At 42.4% G+C, this 27559-nt stretch overlaps 1 protein-coding gene across 2 annotated transcripts; it reads right to left on the reverse strand.

Annotated features, from left to right (window-relative positions):
- Window positions 1-777: 777 nt before the first annotated feature.
- On the reverse strand, window positions 778-27559 carry LOC1278242 (neuropeptide CCHamide-1 receptor). Of its 2 annotated transcripts, none has more exons than XM_061658610.1 (9): window positions 26408-27559; window positions 24903-25394; window positions 20746-20972; window positions 20248-20351; window positions 19203-19418; window positions 17186-17289; window positions 13474-13611; window positions 12964-13092; window positions 778-3352 (listed from the first exon to the last, which is right to left on the reverse strand). In XM_061658610.1, exons 2-9 carry the CDS (start codon window positions 25292-25294, stop codon window positions 3259-3261), a joined length of 1404 nt encoding a protein of 467 aa, XP_061514594.1. In that variant the 5' UTR covers window positions 25295-25394; window positions 26408-27559; the 3' UTR covers window positions 778-3258. The 2 variants fall into 2 exon arrangements, with proteins under 2 accessions (XP_061514594.1, XP_061514593.1); XM_061658609.1 differs by having other exon boundaries at window positions 20248-20366.

Below are 27559 nucleotides of genomic sequence, written 5' to 3' on the forward strand. Positions count from 1 at the left end.
TAATTAGTTTTCATCACATAAAAAGAATGCTCATTGACAACATATTTCTTTCCCATGTGTACTTTGGAGCCGCTATTTGGAGGCCAATTTATACTCTTCAGATGCAAAACAATGTCATCGTTGGAATAATGTCGCAGGCTGAGACAATAATGTGCATAATTTCGTCTTGAAAGGAAAGGGAAAAGCTTTTAAAATGGAGATCACATTGGTAGCAAAACCCTACAGTAACATGTAAATAATTTGCTCTATTCAGCAGGCGCGAACAGTCTAGTGAAGCCGTCGCCTATTTGAATGCTTCACGCAAAAGACGCCTAAATGTATGCAATGGGTACAACAATTGGGTAAGCACGCTTTCTTCACTATGACGCAGTAACTTCATTTACATGTAAAATCAACTGTGCCTCAATTACAAATTAGCTTCACTGCAGATTTTCGAGAGACTGTTTTTAATAGAGTTAAAATAGTGTATCCTATCTGTAGTGATAGCAAAATCTTAATTATTTTCAAAACATTGTAAAGTATTTTAAAACTAATAATAGCTACAGTGCAGCGTAATCGGGTGCATCGCAAAACCGATCACACGAAAATGCTCAGTAATGGGAGAGAATGAAGCTGTCGTTTACCAACTGCTCGAACAGCTGGTAGCTTTTATCTGCAGAAAACAGCTGCTCAAAGACAAAAGAGATACAAAAACACGTCAGTTACCTTTCGTTGCATTGAGCTTTTAGGGCAGCAAGTTAAATAATGGACTTGAATTTTTATTCGAATGTGAAAAAACATCTTTAAGTCCACAAGAACAAGAAAAAAACCCTAACGCAAGAAAGCTTGATAAGACAACGTACCTTAGAATTAAGACGCGATGTACTTGACATCTCTCTGAAGCGAAGTAAAAATGGGTTTCATCTCTCCTATCCCTCTTTTGCTTACCGCAAAAAAGTCGCACACCTAACGGGCATCTCGCAATGCCATTGTTGCCCTAATTGTTTGACTAATCTTAAGCTCGAGCGTCCGTCCGTCGCGATAAAGCTCCGTCCGACGGTGGCACTTTATCGGGACCGTGTTTTCTAGTATTTCTGTGGCACATTGCACGAAAAAGCACAACCGCTCACAGTTCCACAGTTAATTTGTGGTGACTGTGTTTAACCTTTCGCCAGTTGTTCTTACTCGCCAGTTGCCAGGACAGTTTGCTTCTTTTGACACATTTATTTCCAGTGGGACAATTAGAGCGATAAGCGTAAGACTGCTCCTGGACGAGGATTGCCCCTGTTTTTGTTGTTTTGCTTCTACTGGAGCCGGATTTTGTCTGGTCTCTTTCAGTGTGCCTTCACCGCGCGTTTATCTCAGAAACAATAAGACAGCACCGTGCGGGAGGAAATTATCTTGTAATTAGAATGTTTCGAGTGTTTGCAATCTCGCTGCACTTGAACTTGTTTGAAGCGGTTTGGGGTTTGTGAAGTCGTTTTCGGTGGAACCTTTTTTCCTGTGATTTAATCTTAACAACCTCTCCAACAACGGATGTCCACTTAGCTGCTTCGGCAAAAGTTCAACGAACAATTGCTACCTAACAACTGGCATTGGACAGTGGGTAAACACATTTTGCCTGACCTGTTCTTTCCTGTCAATGCTGCTCCAAGAAGCACCCTATATAACCCATCCTTAACCCGCATATATTAGCAACACAGCACTTAAACGCACCGAATTCAATCATAGACTTCAACTTTGAACGGCATTTTATGACGTAAAGTGACACCAGACATACAGGAGAATAGGAAGCCGAGCCGAGGGCCTTCTGGGAAGGGCGTCTTCCCGGCCTGCTTTGATGCCCTTTAACGTTGGAGTGAAATGGAAAAGCAAAAAGCATTTCCAGTTGCTTGATCTTGGAAGGCAAAATCATTTAGCCGTGGCAATGATTTCTCTTTTGTGGTTAGGGATTGTGGGACAAAAAAAGGCAAAATTTTACTCCCTTTTTTTGTGACTTTGTGTGTTATTTTATGGGAAGAATGTTTTTATTTCTTGATTGTAGATAAATAAAAATAAAAACAAGCGCATGCTAACCTGCAACAAAATGAATCTGTTTTGGTTCTGCCAACCGATGCAATTCGCTTGAATCAAGCAAACCTTTGACATTTGCAAACAATTGCAAACCGAATGGCGGGGAGGCGTGCGTGCGTGTGGAATATTAATGCGATACGGTTACAGCTCGAATATTTGCATCCACTGTGGAGGTAATTGAATCGAAATTGCTACCGACCGAAGGCGAGATTCTGAGACCGTCGAAGACAAATTCCTGACATGATAAGCCACAAATTACTCTTACGGTAGCAAAGTGGGCTGGGGCCAGATGGCTTCCTGTGAAATGTTGGCTCTTCCGGAAATTTATCGAATGTATCACGAATGCAAGACGATGCCGAATGTGAAATTATGCCGGCTGCATAAACATTGGCAGCATTCTGTTGGTAGTGTGTAGATTTGGGTTGTCCGTTACGTGCCTGGCTACAGACCGGTTCTGGACGACCATGCACCATAAGGAAGAATTAGTAAAGTTTTGCAATACCGGAAGAGTTTGTGTGTTCATTCTAAACAGCGCAATCTGGTCATGCCGATTGCATAACTTTAGGCGCAATAAAAGCTCTGATAGAGTAAAGCTAAAACTAACTGCCTATAGCATCTGGGTTAGTAGTACAAACATTATAAAAACGTGACGCATTCGCATCATTTCATTGTTTACGTTTGCCTTACCTTACTGTCCAAAATAGTGCGCAAACATTTTTACCCACACCCAATATGGCTGCCAGTCATGTATGCTTCCCAATTACTCAGCCGCAAAGCTTCCCCGAAACACTTAACAATTATCTTCCGATTTTGAAGATGGACAGTCTTGCTTACATATTTACACACACACTCACACACATACACACATACATACATGCCCACCTAAGCCCAACCTACACATACACACACACCGAGCTGCCCTGTCGACCGAGGTGTCGTAAATCAAACCTTGCTCATTTCGCACGTCTGCCGTGGTCGTACGGCGGAACGGCCCGGGGGCAACCGAAACCCGACGGTCGGCACCTTCCGGTCGCAGGTTGTCGCCCTTTTGGTGGGCCACAAATCTTGGTCAGCGTTGCCGGTCCCGTTCCCGGCACAGCCATTGCCACCCTCGGTGTACTCGTCCGACGGCAGCTCGTGGGTCGTTGCTAGCCTTGGGACACCCTTCGGTCGGTTTCCGGTGCCCGCTAGATGGTGCTTTCGCTGTTACGACAAACAGACCATTTCCTTCTCGAGCACGGCACCGTCGGATTTGGAGTTGCCGTTCGGTATCATCACGATCGTCGTCTCCTGGATGTTTCTGCGGAAGAGAGAAAAAGTAAACGGGGTGTTTATTTTTCCTTGTTTTTTGTGGGGGGAAGAACTAGTAAAACTGTTGAGCGGTGAATTGTGAATGTTTAATGAGTAATGCTGATTCAAATTGATGTGTTGAATTGAATCTTGATATTGAATTATTTACTCTAGGTTAAAGCATATTTTGACTCCGTTTGAAAGTTACAGATTGCATAAAGTTATTTTTACACAAAATACAGAGTTGCTTACTTTTTCATTTCAAGCTCGCGAGATCCACATATGAATAAAAAAAGGATTGGTAATTTGCAGTAATTACTCTGTTTTGTTGCAGAACCATTTGCTAACTTTTTCAGTGTACTAGGAAGAACCAAAAGCTTAAAAGACTATCATTAGCACAGGATATGTTCTTACTGGATGTGCAAAAGTCGTATTAAATTTCAATCGAACATCGAATGTTAAATAAATCATTGAATTGACTCGAACAACCCGTTTGAAGAATCCGTTATTAGACCATAATATTATAAGAAAAACCTACAAATTCATGAAAATTTTCAAACATTTTCGCTAAACAAACATGAGATTTAAAAAAAACGTGATACAGACTTGGAAACACGAAAATAAATTAAAATTAATTCATTAAAAGATCCCGAAGTCCCGCGGAGATAAACGGCGTGCGATTGTAAGAAAATGAATCCCATTCGTTCTTTAACAACGCATTTGGCTAACTTAGTAGCCAAAAAACATTTAGTGGTGACTTAAGAAGAACTCTGTTTTTAGTTTAAGGCCGGGGGACACTGTCCGTACTCGCTAGTGTAATTTCAATTTTCACTAGCGCATCTGGTGGCGGCTGACCGAAGCATTTTGCCAAACAATTTGGAGCCGCTTAAGAAAATATGTTATTTTTCGACGTTATTTTACTTAAATCGGACGAGAAAAGTTTGGTAAAAGGTAGATATACATATTCTGCATGCATTACATGCATTTTTGTATCGAAAAACGATGCAAATACTACTTTATTTTGAGATCCGGCACGAACATCCACTCGATGATCAAAAAAAGCTTCCACCAGCGGCCGAAAGATGCGCTTGTGAAAATCGAAATTACACTAGCGAGTACTGACAATGTACCCCGGCCTTTATAGTGTGCTGCGTTCATGGCATCGCTTAAAATCGAATCGTATATGTGCCACATGGAAAGAAACTCTGTCATTTCAAAACCACTTTCAGTGCACATCTATTGATAGAGCCAACGAGTGTCATCTATCGGGAAACCACAAACCATATCGTTCTATTGTAGCTTACCGCCGATGTCGTGTGGTGTTACATGTAACGTTTACTTAAATATATACTGTGCATTGACAACGAAAAGCACAACATTGATTAATTAAATTTAATACATAACTGCTACATCAATCGTACGCTCTCGTATGTAGTAATGATGTGGTTAGTAAAGTTGAAGCAGCGAAACGCAAAGGGGAATGTATGAATAGCAAAACTACCTCCCCAAACGCTCGTTCGGCCCAACAAAAGCACCAAGAGCAGTACGATAAGTGAGGCACCATTAACATTATTGCAATTTAGTTCCGGGATAAATCAGACCGACACTGAATTAGCTTAATACTGGGCCATCATTACCGCGCGCGCTCGCTTTGCCGCGCCGCCGCCGAGGATTAAAGCAATGCCCCGCACTGGTTGGGAATCGCAATTGATCGCACTTTTATTACCGGATCATTTACTCATTGTTTTATTCGCGGCAAAGCTATTGCGCAGCAAAACGATTATGGGTAATTTGTGTCGATTAAATCGATCGGCTTCAGCGAGACTGCCCTCGTTTCAAGCATCGTTAAATATCGATTTCCACCAGTGTGGCATCGGACCACACCCGAAAGAGACAGAGAGAGAGGAACAACAAATCCAGGAAACTAGGAGGCTTTGTTTCATTTCCGCCCTGTTTTCTTGTGCCATTTTTCCACTCATTGCGTGGCCCCGTGTTCACCAACTTACGGTTGGTAGCTTTGGGTTGAGTTTTGCCCGCACAACACACGCCGAAGGGCGTTTTTGGTCTAGGGGCGGTGGAACTGAAGCGTTATCATTTTCGTTCTCTTCTGTTTTATTTAACCGCCATCCCTTTTTTGTTCTTTTCTCCCTTTTGTCGTTTTTGACGTTTGTATCCTGCTTCCTCGCTGCCCCGTGTGCACACGGATCAAGAAGCGGATGCGGAAAATGACAGCAAGCGAGCGAAATTAAGCAAGGATTAACGTCGCCATTTGGCGAATTTAATCAAGCAAAAAGATTAGCCGCCTTAAAGACCCATCAAAAGGGGTGTGTTTGTGTGTGTGTGTGAGGAAGGGACCAAATAGGAGATAGTGGTTTGGGTCGCCGTGCAGAAATGTGGGCATATTAATTTCGGTACCGATTGGAGAGATCGTCCGTGCGAAGTTGGGCAGGTTAGTGCTCACATAAAACAGCCAACAGCAAGGGGCTCGTCACCATAATGCCCGTGTTTGTATGAGATATTAAGCTATGGTTATTCAAGTGACTAAATTAAGCAAAAGCAGCACTGTATTTAAGGAAAATTTCCGGTGTAAAGCTCTCGGAACGGTATGCATGAATGGTACAAACACGCTTAAAAACGCTGGTGCCGTGACCAGGATAGAAAATGGTGAACAAATTTGAAATTGGAATTTAATCATCTAAATCACTTGCCTTGAAAGTATTTAACAGCAAAAGAAGTTTACATTATTGAGCCAACCCTTGCCCGTCCCCTTCCCCTCACTACCGATCCTTCCCGCACTGAAAATATACGGTACGGTCTTTGTTCTGCTTTCTGCGCTGATCCTTATCAGAGGTGTTACGGTAGCCAATTACAAACCCTGCCACCTTCACACGCAGACATGGGAAAGTTTATTAAAAAGTTTCCCATCTTTTCCTGCTCACCCGTACAGTCGACGAGAAAATGGCATTTTCTCACAAATTTTATTTTACAGCACCTTTCAACCATTCCACCATCTGGTACTAAACGTACACACGCACACATAGACACCATATCAAAGTTATACTCTCTGTACAGCACCGAAAAGGTCAATCGTCGCACACCGCCTTACCGTGGGGTGTTTCCGTTGGGTGCCGGCAAGGATATTTACTCCTGGTAATCCACCTGTGGCGAAGAGTAATCCCCGATAAGATGGGGTTTAGCTTCCGCTCGATGGGAAGCTTGACAGCTTATCAACGTTAGCCGTAAGCATCCGCAAACGGTGTAACCGCTCGCCCGGAAGGAGTACGTGTGCACGGTGGCCCGTTTCGGGTTACCGGGGCGGGCACTGGCGCAACTTTAATTGAAGAGTTCCGGCAGCTAGAGCTAGGGACTTCTTTGTGCTTTGCGCGTACGGTTCCTCGCATTCAAGCGTATCGGACCGTGACAGCGTGCAGTGGGGTGCGCTGTGTGTCGGAGGCCGAAACCAGATGTCCACTGGGCTGATGTGTCCCGTCCAGCGTATGGTGCGATGTTGCGGCTTATCTTGACACTGTTCTTGGGAAATTATTGAATTAACGCACTTTTTGTAAGCTTAGAAGAAGGCAGCAAAGAGGGAAGCAGTGATAATAGATGGATAGATAATTGCATCACTGGATGAATATGTGCTTCAATTATTGGATATAAACATATTTCTGCTAAGGGATCATAACTGGCTTATGGAATGTATTCACCCGAGCGGTAAAAAACTGAGTTATTTTCATACACATTTCTTGTAGAGCATAATCTTTAAAACTGTTGAGCTTTCGTTGACATTTAAATGTTAGTTTAAGCACAACATGAGTCGATCAGTATCGTAGCTCATTTGACAAAGGTACGATACAACAACAAGCTTGTCATGGGTTCAATTCTCAATTGGAAACATACTTTTTCCATAGGTTTGAGAATTAACAAATGGATATTGGAATGAGAAGAGAGGATGTGTGTAAAGTTCTTAATCTCACAGCAGTGTGTTTAGTTTACGGAATTCAATTGCCTACACTATTGAGGCAATTTCACAAGGAGAAATTGAATCTTGTTCTCACTACACCATCTACCAACCGTGACGTGAGAGCATACGGGCGAGCTTCCGACAATAACGACCCAGTACCAAGGGCCCAACAGCTGACAGCTGACCCATTTCATCATCCCACGTGTAGATTGCTTTGGAATTGAAAAGAAAGGATAAAGAATAAACGTGATTTTCAAACACCCAGATTTCAATTGAAAACTAGTGCATATGCAGATCCACATCTCGCCCGCACAAGACTGCTGGGCTCACGCATACGGTCCGTAATTGGTACGCATTTAATTAATCACGACTGTGTGTACTCTCGAACGACAACCAAGCTTGGTGTGGAATCGATTTTTGTGTGGTTTTTTCCGAATGCTTCTTAGCTGATTGTATGCTCTTCGTGGCTCGGCTGCACGAACCGAATTCTATTATTCAGTGCAGCAAACGATGCATTGCTTTGCAACGTACGGTAGACATCAAAGTAGATTTGACCTGAAGATTTTGATTCGCAGGAGTGTCGATTGTTGCGAATACGGGGAAAATGTGTTTTACGTTGTTGGGATGAATTCACCGTACAAGAAGCTATTACAGTGGATGAGATGAGTCACTTCTTTGGACACGATCGAATTGGGAGTTTTTCACTCACAATAGGGAGCTTAATGGAATTGAAATGTTTGATGACGTGACTGTGATTGTTCTACGAAAGTGTCAGTTAGGCTCAAAAATATCATTCCATATTCTAGTTGCTAAGTCGTTCTATTTTAATCATTTGCCTTGGGCTTAACTTAAATTTGAACTGATTATCGACACGGTTTGCGACTCACCCTACTAGCAACCATTTCGGCGTCTAAATTGAATCGAAAAATGCGTTGAAATGTTGACTGGTGTCGTGAAACTTTATTAAAAAATAGTTAAAATTATACAGATCCTGGTCACGGCACCACAGCCGCAGCCGAACAGCACATGCTTGCTTTGGTAAAATGTTACTGAAGATACAAGCAATGAAAAAGCATCAAACAAGCAACCGAGCAGACGAGAAGGATGGAAAGCCATTTAATGAACGTCTGCCGACGGTGTCAATTTTGTAACAATCTCATTTAATTGCATTCGCCTCCTGCTGCTACGAAAACAAAACAAAATGCCAAAGGAAAGTAAGTACACACTATCCGAAAAACCTTTCTGGAAACCTTTTCCTGCGAAAATGTTGGTATTCCTTTCCACTATTTTCGGCGCACGGTAACAATTAGCAGCCATATTGCTCTACCTAACCTTACCGGGAGTGGAATGGGAATAAAAATACACACACAGCAGTGTCACTTTCCCTTTGTGAGTGAATGAGCTATAAATTAAACAAATTAGCTTACTGCGTCAGCAAAATGGAGGTAGCAAAAAGGCCTTTTCGAAGCTGTGTGTATGTGTGTATATGCGTGTACCTTGCTGACAGCGCAACCAGCTGACAAACGCAAGATTGCAAATAAACGTCAATATAGGCGAGCAACAAAAAAACGAGGAAAAAGGAAAAAACGAAATGAAAAATAGAATGGTATTAAAGAAAACAAAAAGCGTAAGCCAACACAAACGGGAAAAAAAGTGTGCGTTAGCCAGCTTTCGGATTGATGATACAGTCAACCAACAACAACAACAACAACAAAAATGGGATAAGGCGTAAAAAAAAGCATCCCCATCGAGGACGTGACGAATATAGTACTAGGAATTTCAATACCGGTGGCGTTATTTGTTTGCCAGTTTAAATAGAAATCGCACTCGTAGAAGGGACGAGTGAGCGAGGAAAAGCCAAAGAGAACAAAGCCCAATATATCCCGAATGCCTGGTGGCAATTCGATGCAGACAAAATACGCTTTTCAGAATTTCAAAAGAACGCGCGAGGCTGTTGCGCTCATGATGGCTTGGCTCTGTGAGGAAGCGTTTAAGTGGAAACGGCAAACGCGTCCACAACAAAACCAAGTGTAAAGATACGTCCTATTTTTGGCAACCATCAATAAGCCAGCCCCGAAACAACAAAAAATCTGTGCTAAAGAAACGATACACGACTCTTCCTCGATCATCGGCGGCTATTGGCATCGTTTGATATAAGCGCCGAGGGGGATCAGTGAGCCGGGGCAGGGGGCTGTTTGTAACAGCTGGGAAAAGCAATACGCCTTGCAGCGAATCGATACTAATATGGATCACGTTCGACGTTTGCCCGCATATTTAACCAACCCGGCCTTATGCCGTGTGTTAATGCTTCGTTTTCTCCCCCTGGTCTCACACAAAATGCCCGTGTCAAGATTACGTCAGCATAGTATCGAACATTAATCATCGTTCAATTCGCTGTACAGGCATCGCAATTTGCACAATTTGCCACACGGCTTATTGATTAGATGGCTTTAATAAGCGGTTTTGTTCGATTTGGACGTGGAGAGAAGACACTAATTTACCGTGACAGCACACCGGATCAGGTTTGTGACGGTGGGTGGACGTCAAAGGTTAGATAATTTTCACAACTCATATATGACCACACCGCAAGGGCAAGGCAGCTACTATTGATGATAATGAGAGATGGTTGCCGGTGGTTACGCTGCTTTCATCTTTTCGCTTTCTTTCTCGTTTTGTGCCAAAAAAATTGTCACTTTGCCAACTACCCCTATGGTGGCCAGTGTGACCTTCACGCAAAGACGACGACAACATGACAATGGTTCCGATGGCCTCGTCTAGCCATTTGCAATCTTCTAGCCTTCTCGCAGAGATTTTCTCCCTGTAGCGTATGTGTGTGTGTTTCTCTATGTAATGAATTACACCCATCATCTGCCGGCAAAGCAAAGAGAGAAAAATAGGATATCACTCATACCGTCACCATAGGGCAACGTTTCCCTCCTCATCAGCATCCCAGCATCCCACCCAACAGTGAGAAAGGAAAGGGCACCGAACGACGGCACAGCACACGAAACCGGCTCACCAAATTGACAGATACCATTAGAGATTAGTGTTACCCTGCGGACTGCGGGCTTTCCTTCTCTCTACCGTGTGCTCTGCACGTGTTGTACGCCACATTCTTAGTATGGTGTCGTTTCGTTCGTATGAAGAAACCGGACAACAGGAAATTAATGACGGCGCGTTACTTATGGAAGATTTTCTACCCACTTTCCAACGTCTTCATTACCGGGGTTTTGCTTGCGTTTGGGGGGGATGTAGGAAAAAAAGGGCAGCCAACACAAACAACGCTTTTCGCTCGTCTGACGCATTTTCGGGCAATGCAAACGGCAACCGCACGAGAGATACCTTGAATGAAACGCTCTACGCGGGCTCTCTACAGGCTGTACATTTTTGCCTGGTGCCTGGTGGGAAAAGCATCGTATCCATCAAGCACGAGCCGTTGGAAGCTCTTTTCGATTGGTGGTGTACGCAATTCATCATAGTTTCTTAGAAATGCGGTTTCATGTGCGTGTGCATGTGTCGCAGGTACGGAGTGCCTTTTTACTAAGCCGCTGGAAATGGTCGCTGGTAGCGATTGCTATGAGCAACTCAAAGGAATATGCTCCACGTGAGAGTAGATGGAGACGCCTGGTGTTTGATGAATTGATAGGTTTTCTTCCTAATTGGACGAGATGTGTGAATATGTTTTTGACGATAGCTGTTTAGGATCAGCAAGTGTAATATTTAAAATAAATCACTAATGAATGTTATATTTGTACGGTACAGTACATACAATTATAGAGCTTCTTCTTCTTCTTTGGCTCAACAACCGATGTCGGTCAAGGCCTGCCTGTACCCACTTGTGGGCTTGGCTTTCAGTGACTAATTGATTCCCCCCATAGCAGGATAGTCAGTCCTACGTATGGCGGCGCGGTCTATTTGGGGATTGAACCCATGACGGGCATGTTGTTAAGTCGTACGAGTTGACGACTGTACTACGAGACCGGCTCGACAATTATAGAGCACATCAATAAAAAAAAACTACCTCAACAACTTTAGTTTGGTGCCGTGACCAGGATGAGAATTAATTTTACTATGTTCAAACATTGCACTACATTTTTTTGTAGTTTGCTATGTCAAACTGAGACTTTCATAAAATAATCTCAGTGATGGTATCAAACTTCCCGAGGTACAGTCGTACAAATCGTGGGTTCAAGCCTTATACAGGGTTTACCAAGTCACACAAAAAATTAATTTTGAAAAAAAAAAATGTAAACATCGCGGACGGCTCCAGCTAACATCCCCAGCTAACAAGACTTCATATAGTGGATGAAAATGAATGCGGCGGAATAGAAAATTATTTCGGGCCAAATGAAGTAGCGCATCAGAATAGAAATACGTCTCAAGTGAGATGAATTGTGCAGCTCACATCGCAAAGTGACTTGGTAAACCCTGTAAGGCTCATAGTTCATGTAGCAGGGATCTGGCTATCCGACTGGTACTTAATAAGTCTCAAAAGCCTATATAGGCTGGCATGACCGCGTAGCTCGTTCTGGAAAATTGCAGAACGTATCAAACATGTCTAATACATTATGCTCGAAGGTGTGAGTGAAAAACTGCTGATTGAAACGCGTCCAAAGTAGTGATTTTCTCCTCAACTTAATTAGCTTATATGCTTACTCGTACTGTGAATTGATTATGACAGTAGTTGAGTTGCTTTGAAGTAACAGTACACCACCTAGCAGATCTATCTCGGTGCAAGCAAATGGTTTGATGTTACAAATCATCATATTTTACATTATCGTTTTACTGATGGAGTCATATTATGCAAACACCTTAGCTAAACCAATTCCATCATGAATATGTGTAGACATCCTACAGCCAACCAGTAACATTATTGATGTTTTTCTTGATTTTCAATCATTGCCTACGTCATGTTGGTCTTGGCGCAAGCAAAAGAAAGAAGAAAAAAGACAAACAAACCGCAGATATTATAAACAATTCGATCATACCTTGCGTTTACCGTTTACCTTCGAGTCAAATTCAGCAACCTAAGTTATTATGACAACGTGCACGATGTTTTCCCAACCAATCGACATTGTAAGATCCCACCCACATGCTTATTCAAGAGTGGGTTCACCGTACATCTGACAGTGCCAGTAAAGGACTTTTTGTGTGCTTCTGATGTGTGTGTGTGTATGTGTGTGTTTTCCCTTTTGCAAAACCTCCCCATTAATACATGGAAAAGAACACGTGTGGGACAGAAAGCTCATCGGTTTCCCATCGGTGAGCAGGAGCATAGCATCGTCTTGTAAAGACACCATCTCCGTGAAACCCCGATACCTTTTCAGTAACGACTGCATTGTGGGACGATTTTTGTTGTCGTTGTAAAAACTAGTTTTCCCAACGCTTATTTTGGTAATAGCGGATAGCTGAAAGAAAAACGGATTCACTACAACCTTATTTCACTGATTTCATCCTTCGCTTTTTTTTTGAGTTGCCCGAGGTGTGTTCAACTTCACACCGATGCAAACAAAAAATAATCGAAGAAGCTTAAACCCCCAGCGACGCTCTGTGACGTCCGTCATTGACCGAACCCTTTGACGGAACTCATCCAACCCGTTCAATTCCCCATCCTTACTGCTAATCCCATTTCTTGCTTTGCCGGAAATGCTTCTTACATTCGTAGCGATTGCATCCGTTTGCTGGTGTAACGGCGGGACATGGTGCTGGTGAGGGACGTGTCTCTCGGTGCCAGATTGTCTCCGTGCCGTCGCCGACTGTTGGAGCTACCATCGCACAGAAGATACCTAGGCAAAGAGATGGAGAAAGAAAAAGAGAAAAAAGATGAGTAAAATGAAAACAAACACGAAACCTTACACGATTGTAAAGGGGTTTTTTTTTTTGCAAGACCCCTTTCGGGTTGATGAAGGTCCTGAATAGAACAGAACATTGCCTACATCTAGGCTGAAGCTGAACGAATTAAATAGTGCAAAAAAAGGAGGGCAAAAAACGTAGTCCTCATTAAGTAACAAGGGAACCGGTCAATGTGGACATGACCCTGCTTGTGCATGATCCGGTTCATTTTGAAGGAGTTGGCCATTTCACTCGATAAAGAAAATATCTGATGTACTTACAACTAAAACACTGTCGCTACTTTTTGTTGCACTGAATGGTGCAACTATACATACCGATTGAAATGTTTCCGGAAGGCACCACTCACACAGTACAGAGCCACAGGATTGGCGCAGCTGTTGGCGAACGAAAGGCAGAAGCCCACTATTCGCAGCACGTGCCAGAACCCGTTGTAATCTTCGTTGAAATTTGGACTGTAAAACGAATAAGAGGAAACGAAAATTTCATGAAATTTGCGTATAATTTCCACCTGCAAACGGGTTAAAACTATTTATAAAACAACTTAAGCTTTAGCGAAGTAAAACTTTCCACTCGGTTCATTTCAGTCAATTTGCGTCCACGTTGTAGCGTTTGCAATCCTACACAACTTTGCTATAATTGCTTGAAAATCAGTTTTAAAGCGTAGGTTTTTCCACATCATCAAAGGTAATGAAGGCGAATCAGACAGCATCAGTCACATCGACATCCCTACGACAGCTGCTGAACGGTTATCAAAAGGGGGAAACAAATCTCAGAAATAGGTAGAGAAATTCCGTAGAAATAGATTATACGAGATGGAAAGCAAAAAGAAAACCAGGCGCGTGGAACAACCATAACTTTTATGCATAAGAATTAGGATGTGGGATGAAAGAGATCCTTTTTTTTTAATGTGCTTTTGCAAAAGTGCAAAAAAAAAGGTTGATACGAAATATTGGACGATGTTCAAAGCAATCATTTTGATTCTTTATATGGGTGCGATGGGTGTGATTGGAATCCTTTTTTATGATAAACGACGTAGCAGGTAGTTTTGTCTGACCGAATGCATACTTTTAGGAGTTTTATCTGCCTTAACTTTTACTCTTCGCCTGAAGATATGCAATATGTTGTTTTATTGTGATTTTGATTCAATTGTAGTAACAATCTTTTTTTTCTAGTTGGAAAATGTTAAAATAAATATTTTAATACATTAAACAAAACTTAAATTCACACAAAAATAAAAATAATCATTTCACACCAGTCCGTAAGTCTAATCCAGCTTAAAGCTGGCTTAAAGGGTAATGTTTACTCAACACCCCTTTAAGAGATAACCTTTCGGTCCCTCCCATTTGTTAAAATGCTTTATGAGCAATATAAATAAAACGCATTGCTTTGCTGGAAAGAATACTAAAAGGGCATGTAACGGCAAGTGCTTGATACGATTCAAGACTTTATTTCAATTATTTAATTGCAGGGGAAAGAAAACACTTCAGGTTTACAATCCTAATTAACCATAACAACAAATTTAATACCAACCAATGATAAATTGCCTCCACTTCGTATGACAAATGGGTATAAAATTGTGTTGCTTTTTTGCTGCTTTTGGTTTCCCGTCGCCTGTTTACTTAACAAATTGCAGTGTAATTGGTAAAACGGGCAAGCACAGATAGATTAAATAAAGCAACATCGTGTAATTTCGTTAATAATTTAGATCGTAACAAAAACAAAATCCATCAGCACGCGCTAGTAGCTTGTGCGTCTTAAACAAATTATAATTCATTATTTAGCCACCCATTTGCGCCATACGCGCCTTTCGCACTAATCGTACATTTCATGGCAGCCAGTGCAATCAAACAATTTTCCCTCATTGCCACATGGTGGCGCAAAAAGCGGCGCAAACGCTTTGCCATCTTTGCCTTCGGAATCATCGAGGCAGCAATGTGAAGAAGCAATCTCATTGTTGAAAGCTGGCACACACAAATGGCAAATGGCGTTGACGTCGCCGGGCAAGCAGCGATGACGGGGCGTTTATTTGGTTGATCCGTGAAACGAAATGTACTGGGGAGAGAGGGGGAGAGATTTTGTACATACTTACCGCACACGAAACCGGCACAATCCTGCGTGAATCCGCAAATCACGTATTTCATCACCGGTGGAAGGTTTAACGCATTTGTGGTTTTCTGTGTTTTTGCGGTTTGTAAGAAATGAACAAGCATTTCTGTGCGACTATGGATTCAAGCAGGGAGCTTAAGTGAGGCATACATTGATGGATGGCAGCATTTTAGCGCCAGCACTTTCGACATGCTTCTTTAAAGTGTTCCCACAAGATGAATGGGCACGGTAAAATGGTACTCTTTCCCCCCTAAAATGGTTCAAGCTTTTGTTAATGTTTAGACGCAAAGCTGAAGCAATTTCCGTCTTTTAAAATCCATCAAGCTTTTGCTTGTCTATCAGAGGGCGGTAATAGTATGAATTTGTTTAAAATTAGGCTTTTTTGCATCAGTTGAACGTTCAGCCCGTATGACTGTCCAAAATAAAAACGTTTAAACAATCTCGTTACATTTGCTTAGTCTCTATGTTCTTTGATAGCTTTTATGTTGGCTTACCTGATGCATATAAACCACATGGACTTGTTTGCATTCCATTACACAATCTTCAAAATATATTCATCTCCTTGAAGGTACATCCAAACTTTCAAACAACATGTATGCAACGGATCACATCGTTATTTACATCACCTTGCAGCTAATTCCCAAAATAAAAATAATAATATACACAGAAAAAAAACTCACAAACCATCATTGCCCTATGTGAGGGAAAAGTTACGCATCACGGAAACTCAAAGGGAGCGAACAGTTTGGTTCTACCGCACCGAAAGCCATCGGAGGCGATGTAACGTTACTCTTGCACCCGAGAAACTTCATTAAAACAAACAAAAGCTCCGAAATGATTCATGCTTCACGACAGGAACAAGAGCAACCATTTTTCAAATTCCAAACCACTCGTAACGAACGACATGGCAGTTTGTGATGTGTTTTGTGGTGATTTTGTTCTGCGGTATAGTTGAGCACCCCGTCCATGGGAAGTCTACAGCAGTCTTTCGTTCGCTGTTCATCTAGCTGTGCAATTATTATGGTACAACTATATCCGCCAAACTGTTGCCAAAGTTGAATACCCAAGGCAAGGGTTAAGGCACACGGTTGAACACTGATGGCTGGTTTAAACTTGGAAATTAACAGTTATGCATTTAAAGGCATAGCTTCTGAAGGAGATGATGATTCTGTGTAAAAAGCGATTTTCTCCGTGCGAGTTTTGGGTTTAAGACAATTTAACAATCCACAATAAGTGCTTGCTTCATTCCAGAGACAATTTCTTTATTGTTTTAAAATATTTTCAGCTAATGAAAAGATATAACAAATGATCTGCTAAACAATATCACAAGGAAAATTATCAAAAATTGCACCTTGTTGATGGTTACAAGAAGTCCTAAAGCCATGTACATACATCTGATGCATTGTTGCGCATGGGTGGTTCGTTGCACTTTGAGAAAGATTCTTTCAAGTCTTACACCACAATAAAAAGTTTTCGTTCTCGTGAACGAAGAGTGTAAAACAAAAATTTTGAAGAGAATTTAGAACTTTCAAAACACTCAAAGCGAGCAAAACGAGATTAATTGAAGCATTTAAAAGACACAAAAATAAATTCTTACGTTGAGTGAGCGTTTAAGCTTTGGGATTTTCCAGCGATGCATGCTTTCAATATTCAACAGCAATATTCTTTATATTATCTAATAAATCATGTTCTTATGTGAGTCTATATGATATCTGTATGTATAAAGGTTTTTTTAATGAATCGTTTGAAAAAAAGAACATACACAGTTCTAAACGAAATGCAGCACCAATTGCCTACTTTTAGGCGCAAACAGTTCGCACTTCCTTGAGCAAACGTTAAAAATGTTACAAGTAGAACGCAAACTGACATGTTTAAATATTTACACCATTTCAACGTCGCAGCGATGTTGTTGATACTCACTTGTAATAGAACCACAGCATAAACAGATGCGAAGGCAGGAAGCAGATACCGAATATGACCACAAACGCTAGCACGGTGATGGCCACTTTCCGGCGGGCTTTGATCTGTGGGTGGTGTATGCCGTATTACCCACGTCGCGTTTGGAAAGTTTCGCCAAATGTTAAAGTTGATCGGTGGAGATTTCATGTGAAAAAATTCACCCGGCAGCGGGTGTGGGTGATGGTGGGCGTCGTATAAACATGGCACGGTGTTCGAGTTGAAAAGTTTGCCGGTCCGAGGGAAGAAAAAAACAAAATAAACCACGTGTAAGTATATTCACGCTATTCGCATGTGTAGGAAGTATTTATTTTACACCCGAGTGCACCGCTTTATTGACTTTGATTTAGTGATGAAGGTTATTTTTAAAATGAACGTCGTATCTGGTTTTTTAATAGGTTTACTTTGTAAAAAAGTTTTAATAAATGTTCCCTGTTTGAAAATTATTTGGGCTTACTGTAGTTGACAAATAAAAAAAAAGTAATTACTTTGCGGACTTGACGTCCTACACCTCACCAGCAAGACATGAGACAAAAAACGCCTAAATGTATGCAACACGCAACAAAAGCCCTTCAGTTTTTAAATCCGCTCAATATGACGCTGCTTCTGACAGTGTGCAGCTTCATGTCAAGAGTTCATCCGATTATAATCGCAACTTTTACAGCACCTGTTATCGTTTTATACTGTTTCCACCGATAACGGGGGAAAGTTGGTGTCTGTTGCTTGGTGCGCAATGTTCCACGCACTTGAAGCATTATGCCATCGCTACCGGTGCTGGGCTACCTGAAATGCAACCATTTCTCTGCACCCCGCCATTGAAAGCTCACACCCTCTGCTGCGGAGAGGGTTTTACAATCAGCTTTCACTCCCGGGCTTGATATGGCGCCCATAATCTGGTTACAAAAATCCATAAAAGCATTGAAAGCAGCTACCACATTTAACGGTTCGCGTTAGCCGGGTAATATCCTCCGGTTTACGTGGCAGCACTTGAATGTAGGGTGAATGAAAAGCACCAGTTACGTTTTAAAACAGGACATTAAAACAAAATCGATCAAAAAGGTTATGATTTTCAGCGAGTACCAATGGTGTGATTTATTTGCCAAAAAGTAAAATAACAGCCTAGCATGATAACAAATGCAACTGCTATTTTTTTCGCTCAGGTTTTCAGCATTACCTTTGCGTAAAAAGAAAAGTAATTTAAATTGAAACTGTAAATAACATTGCGATGCGCTCGCAAGATTAAATAAATGCACATGGTAACTTCTGCTTACCTACCCGACTAGTCACTGAACCGCAGGTTTAAGCGCAACACAAATAACAGAAGTTTTTCCAGCCCAGTGCAATGCAATGCCGAGCGGGGCGAATGGTAGAAAAATGGTACACAAACTGTACAATCAGATTTCTGCCACGGTAGAGACATTGACCGTGGCTTTATTAAAGGACAACATAACACAAAGAAAGCTTTGCATAATCAGTGCACTTTCCATTGACTTTGCAGCAGCGCCGTTGCTCGTAGCAACTCGGATAACTTGATCCTGGTAGCAACTGCTTGAAAAGTAGTGGGTCTATGCTTGCGGGAAGCTACTTTGTTGAAAAAAAAATAAGATAAAAAAGTAAAGAGAAAATATTGTTCAAGCTTGGCAATAAAATTTACACTCCACAACTCGAACCAACACGATGTAGAAGGATGATCAGTCCGTCGGAAGGATGTTTAGTTTACATTTTCTATGCAACACATTTTTCCACAACCAGCACATCATGGGCTAGTCCGTTCGTGCAACTAAAGCCAGCCATCTTCAGTGTGCAGGATTCTCCTATTCACTATCCATTTTCTATCACTGGCATACCATTTTCTATGCCACATTACTGTATCCATGCACTACAGAGACTGCTTCGTCTTTCATTCACCGTACGCGCATGAGAAGGAGAAAAGGGCAGCGAAACGTGGCGCCACGTTCGGTACGGCACGGATTGCACTTACCTGTCGCACGGTGCCCTGCATCTCGCCCGGTACGTGTTTGGCGCTGTGGATGAGATGCCGCGCTATCAGTGCGTAGAAGATGCCAATTATGAACAGCGGCACGGCGTAGTAGACGAGAAACTTGCCCAGCACCATCCCCCGGGCGTACTGGGAGCCCCACTCGTCCGGAAATGGGTAGCAGAAGTAAAACGACACGTCCTTGTTGACGACGACGGTCTGGAAAAGGGAGTGTTTGAAAGGACGTCAATGTGACCGAATGCCGCAAGCACACTAGTACTGGTAAGTATGTAGACGTTCTCCAACAAATATCTTTCTACTCAAAACAATGGCGAGTAAGTTGGCTTATGTTTAAGGACATACATTGATGCTAGTTTTTTGTTTATCAAATAAATCAGTAAGAATGTTTCGATTTTTCATCACGAGCTTATTGTGCTACCAGTTAATGTGATGAATTTAAAGACTTTTTTTTTTAAATAAATAATGTTTTTTAACAAGATTAGCGTAAATTCAGTACGAATTATATTAATCTTCTTTTCCCAAATTTTGAAACAATGTATTGAATTAAATAAAAAGCGCCTAAATGCATACTGTATATTTGTGATATTGATTATTGAATACCAATTTATGGCTGAAAAGGTAGTAAATAGTACAACATAACAAGATAACACAAACATTGCATGCATTTAGGCGCTAATTAAATGACAAGGGAAAATGGTAGTTTAATTGCTCATTGTGTATTAATTACAATCTGCATTACATTCACGAATGATTTAAATATTACTTTGTACGTAAATTAAATTGTACGTTCTACTTTTATAGATTGCAATAAATCACATTTTCTCATGCATTAGCAAATTAATGCATAACCTCTCTAGCAACTACTACCAACAGCTGCACGAACAGCGACTGTCATTAGAGCTAATTTGGTACCGTTTTTCCCCCCTATCCATTATATTTTCCAATCTTGTGCATACTTTACACAATATAAGCCAACGTTACAATGAGATACGTGTGTTTTTCTCGTGACTTTCGCCAGTGATCCTACCTTGATGTGTGATCCAACGATGGCCGGTACGGCGAACGCGATGGCCAGCAGCCAAATTAATACCGCCGTCGTGATGGTCATCCGTGTCGCACGCCGTCCCCCACCTAGAAAAGGATCTACTGCAATGAGTGTGTGTGCGTGTGCGGCCCGAACCGGTACGACAAGACATGTGTGCGCGTGTGTGTAGTGTTTGAGTGTATATCGAGCGGAAAAAGGTAATGAAATGATTTCCTCCAGCACTAGGATGAGAAGATGCAAGTGAAACGAAGTATCGCATTTTTGCTTCAGTTTTGTAACGCACTCAGTGTTATAAGGTGTACGTGATGGATACAAAATGTATATATGTGTGTGTGTGCTTGGAAATCACGGGCGTAGCGGAAAGTTTTTACATTCCACCTGCATGAGCTGCAGGCCCGGTAATCAAAACTACACTGATTAAACAGCGAAACTTTATCAACAATCATCAACGGAACAGCAAACTCCTGCAGCGAATCTTACCGTGTGCGTGAAACTTCCGGAGCGGATCGACGATGGCAAAAAACCGATCGCCCGACAGGGCAACGAGCGTGAACACGGACACGCCGATCGACACGTCCTTGATGAACTCGGACGACGTGCAGAGCAGGCTGCCCCACGGCCACGAATCGAGCGTGTAGATGATGGACGTAAACGGCACGGTCGTTACGATCAGCAACAGGTCGGCTAAGGCCAGCGATAGGATGTAGCTGCAGGCAAAAAGAGTACACAGAAGAGAAAAAAAAACAGTCAGTACAAAGGAACGGCAACACGGCAAGCATCCGGGCGGAGCATCATGGTAGTTAATTAATTTAGTACAAACAGTACAGTTGCCGTTGGAATGTGTTGGCGTCGAATTGGGTTGCACTTAGCAGAAGGACACTGTAAGAAAATACGCCACACACAAAAGAGCAAATACTGCTCGTGCTTCGATATTACGTGACACGGATACTATTCCACTTACAACATTATGGTGTGCTGGTGGAGCATTCGGTTTGCATTGCTGTGCTGGGGGAGAGAAAGAGGGAACAGCAAAAACCGATGCTGGTCTGGTAAGTTCTACGGGTCAAACGATACACGTTTGACTATGGTGAGGCTAATAATTGATGAAATTACGAGCTAGAGTCATACCGTGACCGGAAACTGCTTCACCGGAAAGTCCTAAGTCGTGGACGGCGAAATGGAATGGTTTTTATTTCCTTCATGTAGTTGCTATGCGATGCACTTGCATTTGATTAATGTTTCTTCTAATAGGACAACGGAATGCAACCGAAAAATGTTTTATAAACGAAACATTTGTTGTACTCCTCTTGTATACAGTTTCGTAAAATTATCTTATTAAATACGCTTGTTTTAAATTAGGCATTTTGACATTTTAATTTTGTGTTATATTTACTTGAAGTTTAATTTTGTAAAAAAAACTGTTTTTTTGTTTTTTCAAAACTTTATAAATCACAGCATTACATAAGCTAGATGGACTTTTCTAGATTATCGTAACGCAGTTTAAATAATATTTAATGTCTAACCATAATTTTATGGTTCCTTTGACTGCAACATTGCAGGCTTTCATGTATTGTATACATTTAGGCGCTAATTATATGCTTTTAGTACTTTTTGAGCTTGCTTGAACACTTTCAACCACATTAAGCTCTTTATAAAGGTGATTTTCTATGCATCAAGCCTTGCACCGTTATACCGACAAGGAAAACAACTTGTTTTTCTCCCCCAGGTAACCATAAATAACATCACCATGGCAAATGCACGTATACACTCAAACACACATTAGATCACGCAGCAAATAAATGTGGCAAGCGAAAAGGTGACGGAAAAGCTTTTCCACCCATTCCGGGAACAACTTCTCATCCGGTCGTACGCCCGCGATTGCAGCGGTTTCAACGCGCCACGCTCATTAGTCCATACACTCTGACCCGTTCACGTGTTCCCGGGTGCACTAAATGGATAAACGTTGTGATGTGGTTTTTGCTGTTTTGTTTCACTGCTGTAATTTTATTGTTCGCTGCAACGTATCGTGATACGGCAAAGAGCAAAACAAAGCGAAATAAAAACACTTTGCAGAGAGCTATCAACTTTTTGTTGTTGCAACCGACAAGTACGCTACCGAACGCTGCAATACAAAACTAATCCCTGTATAAAAAAAAAGCCAATTCGAAGAAAGCGCCAACGACCGGGGGCACAGGGCGAGATGAGACAGCGGAACAAGAGCGAGCAGGATACCGTAAATTGCATTTATCGTGCTTGTTTATTCGAAACGGTCGCCACCACTAACGGGGAAAACCAGCCATCGACCACGCCTAACGGATAAGGCACCACAGAGCACATTAATTTCGATTGTGCGACTACCGTGATGTAAGCCTGGCTGACTGGCTTCCTTGTCGTTTTGCCTGGTTGCTTGTCGCCCGTATGGGAATTCTAATCGTGAACAAGAATACAGCAGAATACAGCATCCGACGACATTTCCTACCAATTAAAGGCCGTTCACCAGTGGGTCTATCTAATAGCATTCAACGTTACGCATATGGATCGTTGCAAAAGTATATCACGCTTCCAGGCAAACTAGCCAATGCGTCAGAAAAATCGTGGAAAATATTACACAAATAGAACGTGTTTAGTTTCCAATAATTGAAAGGTCAGCTTGTTAAACTTTCTAGGAAGATACTGATCTGATTTTAAAATCTAAACTCTGCATTCATAAAAATAGCAAAATTATTGCCTACATTTCTCATGAAGTGGAACGCATACAATAGTCCATATCCCTTCGAGCCAGATGATATGACCATATCGGTCTGTGAAACCCCCGCCAACAAGCCTAACATTCTTTTTCACTTTAATATGACTTTGTGATGGACCAACCTGGTCATAATTCCCGAAAATATGTCCTTGCAGAAGTGGTTGATTTATGGGTGCTTCAGCGCGGGATGATGCTATTCCTCGCACCAGACCCACTCCACTCAGCCTTTCAGTAGCTTCCCTTCCTCCCTGGCACTTTCGAAACGACACCGCGCATGGACGCGAGCATGAAAAAAAGCGAACACTGCTTCGCGGGAGGTAAAATGACGCGCAAAGCAAAGTTCATATTTATAGGCTTCATTGACCTGTCAGAAAGTTTATCATGGCGCGCTTCCTGATAATAAAGGCCCGAAATGCAGTAATTGCTTCGGTACGGCGTTCTCTACGCAACGAATGGACGGATGGGTGAGAGGCGTTCGGTGACAGAAAGCGGCGTTGGAAGTTCTATGGAAGCGTTACCTAATTTTCTTGGAACGATTTTCCGATGCTTCGGTACGGTGACAAGTAATTTTGCGTCCCGGGATGCTCTATGGATTTGCAAGGAATGTTTAACATGCCCACTCAATGCTGTGTACTCGAATCGTTTACAAGATTAATCGAATGTTCGAGGAAACGCCTTTGCATTGATGTTTTGGTTGATTGCACATGATTTTTTGTCTTTTTTTTAAGGAAAGAAACGCCTAACACATAGCAATACTGCATAAGGCAAGTGACAACGTTCTATGAAGGCTAACTTTAATAAACAGCAAAAGTCATGCAGATTGCATACATGTAGGCGCTTCGACACGGTGCTAGAAAACTTTAGCTCGTGGAATATGAACATCAAATTTTCACTATAATGATTCTTGAAATAATGACACAAAAAGTTATCACTTCATTCCTGTGTAAAAAAAGCATAGCCATTAGAGAAAATTTCACTCGCAACAACGAACCACCTCCATGCACTTCGGCTCCATTCAAATGCGCTCCCAAGCTGGTTGGCATTCCACTTGAAATCCAAAGTTTCACCGAACAGCGGATAATTAAGCATGGAACGCTTTCTGTCCCATTTTTGGCCACCATTAGCACCATCGATGGCACTTTCGTACGAACATTGGCAACGTTTGCGCGAGATATTATTTCTCCCATAACCGGTTTTACACTGTCGAACCCTCCGAACCCTTGGCTCGCTACACAGTCCGTCCGTGTGATGGTAAAACGACATGAAGGAGCGCTTTTGGCAACTATCCAATGAATGCTTCAGTGTGGCTGGTGACCTTTAATTAAATGTGACACAAAAGCGAGCTAGATGGTGTTGCAGGCACTGGTGATATCGGGTGATCAGGTCAACGGAGAAAGGATGGATGGTGTATACGAGCAAATGGTAAAACAAATTTTGAGCTTGGTATTTACATTCGAACATTTACATTGAATGAAAAGCTGCACAGAAGTAGTGTCCCAGACTTAGAAAACATGAACTCAATTCATGATTGTTAAGCTAATGAACAAGAGCATGCTGACTATAAAAGTCCATGTGACTGCTTTATGTCCATGTGACTTCTACACGTTATGAGTGTAGCAAACAAGCTTAACAGTTCATCAACAGTTCAATTCATGTCATTAATCGATTATCTTATTTGTGAATCTTTTGTTTGTATTGTCTTTAAGCGATCAAACTTTCATGGAATCAATCTTTCATCGTAAATTAATTCTCGAAAGCTATACATTACTCAGAAGCTTTCAAGTCTGTGCAAATTAAGAGCACGTGAAGAATGCATCCCAATTCATCGCTAGCTTCCAAACCTAGAAACAACACACCAGTAGTGCATGATTAAAATCAAACCGGTACTTACGTGTTGGGAACGTTGCGCATTGCCCGGTGCCTGAGGAACACGATTATAAGTGTCCCATTGCCGAGCACGCCGATGATAAAGATGGCAGCGAACAGTATCGGCACGATGTACGTCTCGGGCCGCAGCTCGTACGGTGTGTAGGGCGTTTCGGTGGCGGACGCGTTCCAGAAGCTGCCCATCGGTCCGCCCGCGGACGAGTTGAGCAGCGCTTCGAGCAGTTCGAACTCGCTCAAGGGCATCTGGTCCGGCTGGTGCGGCAGGGAGGATGGTGCCGACGGTAGCGAGGTGAAGGACTCTTCCCCGTACACCACACTGCCGTACACCTCCCTATCGTCCAGCGTGTCGGCGGGCGTGGATTCGTTGACGGTGGTGAGTGTACCTTGTTCCAGCATCCTGGTGCTTCGCGCAAGCAGCTGCTTGCCCGATGTTTGATTATGCGACAAGCTTACACTACGATAGGCGACATCAGCGAGCGTATCCTTGGAGTGATGTCTGTGGGAAGCGAAACAACAAGGTGAAAGACGTTATAAGCATAACGATTTCATTTGCGTACGTTAGCGAACAAAACAAAGGCGAGAGAGATTGCAAAATTCAATAAGTACTGGTACTGCTCAAGATGCTGCCTCGCTTCAGCGAGTCAAGTTCGCAGGTAATGAAATTCTTGCCTACCCGCAACGCTTCCAATCTTGTCGCTAGTTTTGCCACTATCGAAAAGCGAGGAGTTTTAACACTAGCGGTGTTGTACCGTGTTGTTTGATACACATAGGTTTACTGATAATCTTCAATGCTAATCACTAGTACCACTGTAAGTAGAATGAATTAAGCGAATCATACATTCAATGCGCATATCCATTAACTCTTTTCTTGCTTTCGGAGCAATGCGAGGAAAGGATTCTAAAAACAGCTCCAGAACATAGCCTTTTAATGTAGTGAAGCATTATTATTGCATATGTACGTGCTTAAAATAGGATTAAAAGGCTTTTAACGTCATACTCGAGTGATAAAAGCTTTTAGGAGAGGGATTATTCGCCGTAAAGTATGCAATTGTTACTACATACCCATACTTACAACGCTTGATCAATGCATAAATACGTCATACGGCTTTAAAGGGAGAGTGGAAGTAGCTTCCAACGATATGATTTATATGAGGAGAGGGGTATCATGTTGCGTAAGAAACGATTTATTATCAATTCTTCAAAAAAGGAAAATTTAAAGCAACGTCGCACGCATTAATATCATATAGTTATGCTATCCTGAATTAATTTACACTTACTTGGAAAAGGCAAAAGTCGGTCAGAGAAATTGAACATTTATCAAAAGGTGTAAAGGAAGGGTAAGACATCTTCCACTAGGAATGATTCTATTCTGCTTGGAGAAAGAGGGCGTCAAAGAACATTGGAACGCATTTGGTTCTATTTAATGCTTATTTATTTGACAACTAACTGGTAAAAGACAACAATAAAAAGGAAACTTTGATAGTATACAAGCAATCACGCAAGACATACCCACATTCATAAATTCCATCGAATCAAACTCCAGTCACATTGTATCTCCAGACGAATTCGATTCGACACTTTCCTGCACCTTGATAAACTTAATCTTGATCATGTCTGGCTTCCCAGTATCACTGCCCTCGCTCAGCTGCTCTTCGATGCGCTGTTTGAGCTGCATGTGCATCACAAACGATATCACCCCAAACGTCAACGAAACTAGCCCACATTTGGTCAGTAGCCAGCGTAGCTCTTCGTTTTCCTTTCCGCTCGAGGGAGGCCGTAACTTGACCGCAATTTCCGGCACGGTACTGTTCGGCTTCGGTGCCTCCTGCTCGAGCGTCGGTAGCAGAAATGGTCGGTGGCAGCTTTTGATCTCCTGAATGTAGCGCTCATAGATATCGCACCTACAGTGCAGTTTAGCGCCGGTCTTGCCGGAACCATGGATGACTTCGTTGGGGAGAGAAAGCTGCTGCATAATCTGAAAGTTTTGTTGCACTGTGTTGCGCTTGTTGACGAACAACCAGTACGCATACTCTCCCAGCATGCGCCCGAGCACGTGTTTGAAGCAGTACAGCAGTAGTAGATAGTGGCGTCCGTCACCCAACAACCGGTAGTGGCGTGTTTCACCGACGGTACAGGTACGCATAAGCGGCCCTCTCGATCGGTGGCGCATCTGATCCAACGCCACCGTATAGCAATCTTTCGGCGATACGTAATACATCACGTACTGTACGACCACGTGATCGCAGCGAAACCTTAGCTGAACTGTTTGATGGTACTTTACGCGTTTCGATGGCGGAGTACTTGCATTGAAATAGCGATAGCTGTTAATTCCACAGCGCACCGAAAGCTCGATACAGTGCGGTTCCACTCCCGGGATGACGAATATTGTGTGCCGCTTGTTGTACTTGTCCTGCAACGGTTTATAGCGCAGTGAGGTGAGATAATCGGTTTCCAGCGCACCGCCCGACGATCTGTTGAGCAATTGTAGCTTCTCGTCGCAAAACCATCGGCAGCTCGATGATACATTGACACAATTTCCAATCCCATCTTCGTCCAACGCGTGTATACGGATGATCCAAATGAGAAAGAGAAGCAGCCGTGCCAGACTCATCGGCCACATAGTTGAAGGTGATGGATGTGACTGATTTTACCTATCCACTG

Source organism: Anopheles gambiae, chromosome 3 (genome assembly GCF_943734735.2).
Source record: "Anopheles gambiae chromosome 3, idAnoGambNW_F1_1, whole genome shotgun sequence".
Lineage (NCBI taxonomy): Eukaryota > Metazoa > Arthropoda > Insecta > Diptera > Culicidae > Anopheles > Anopheles gambiae.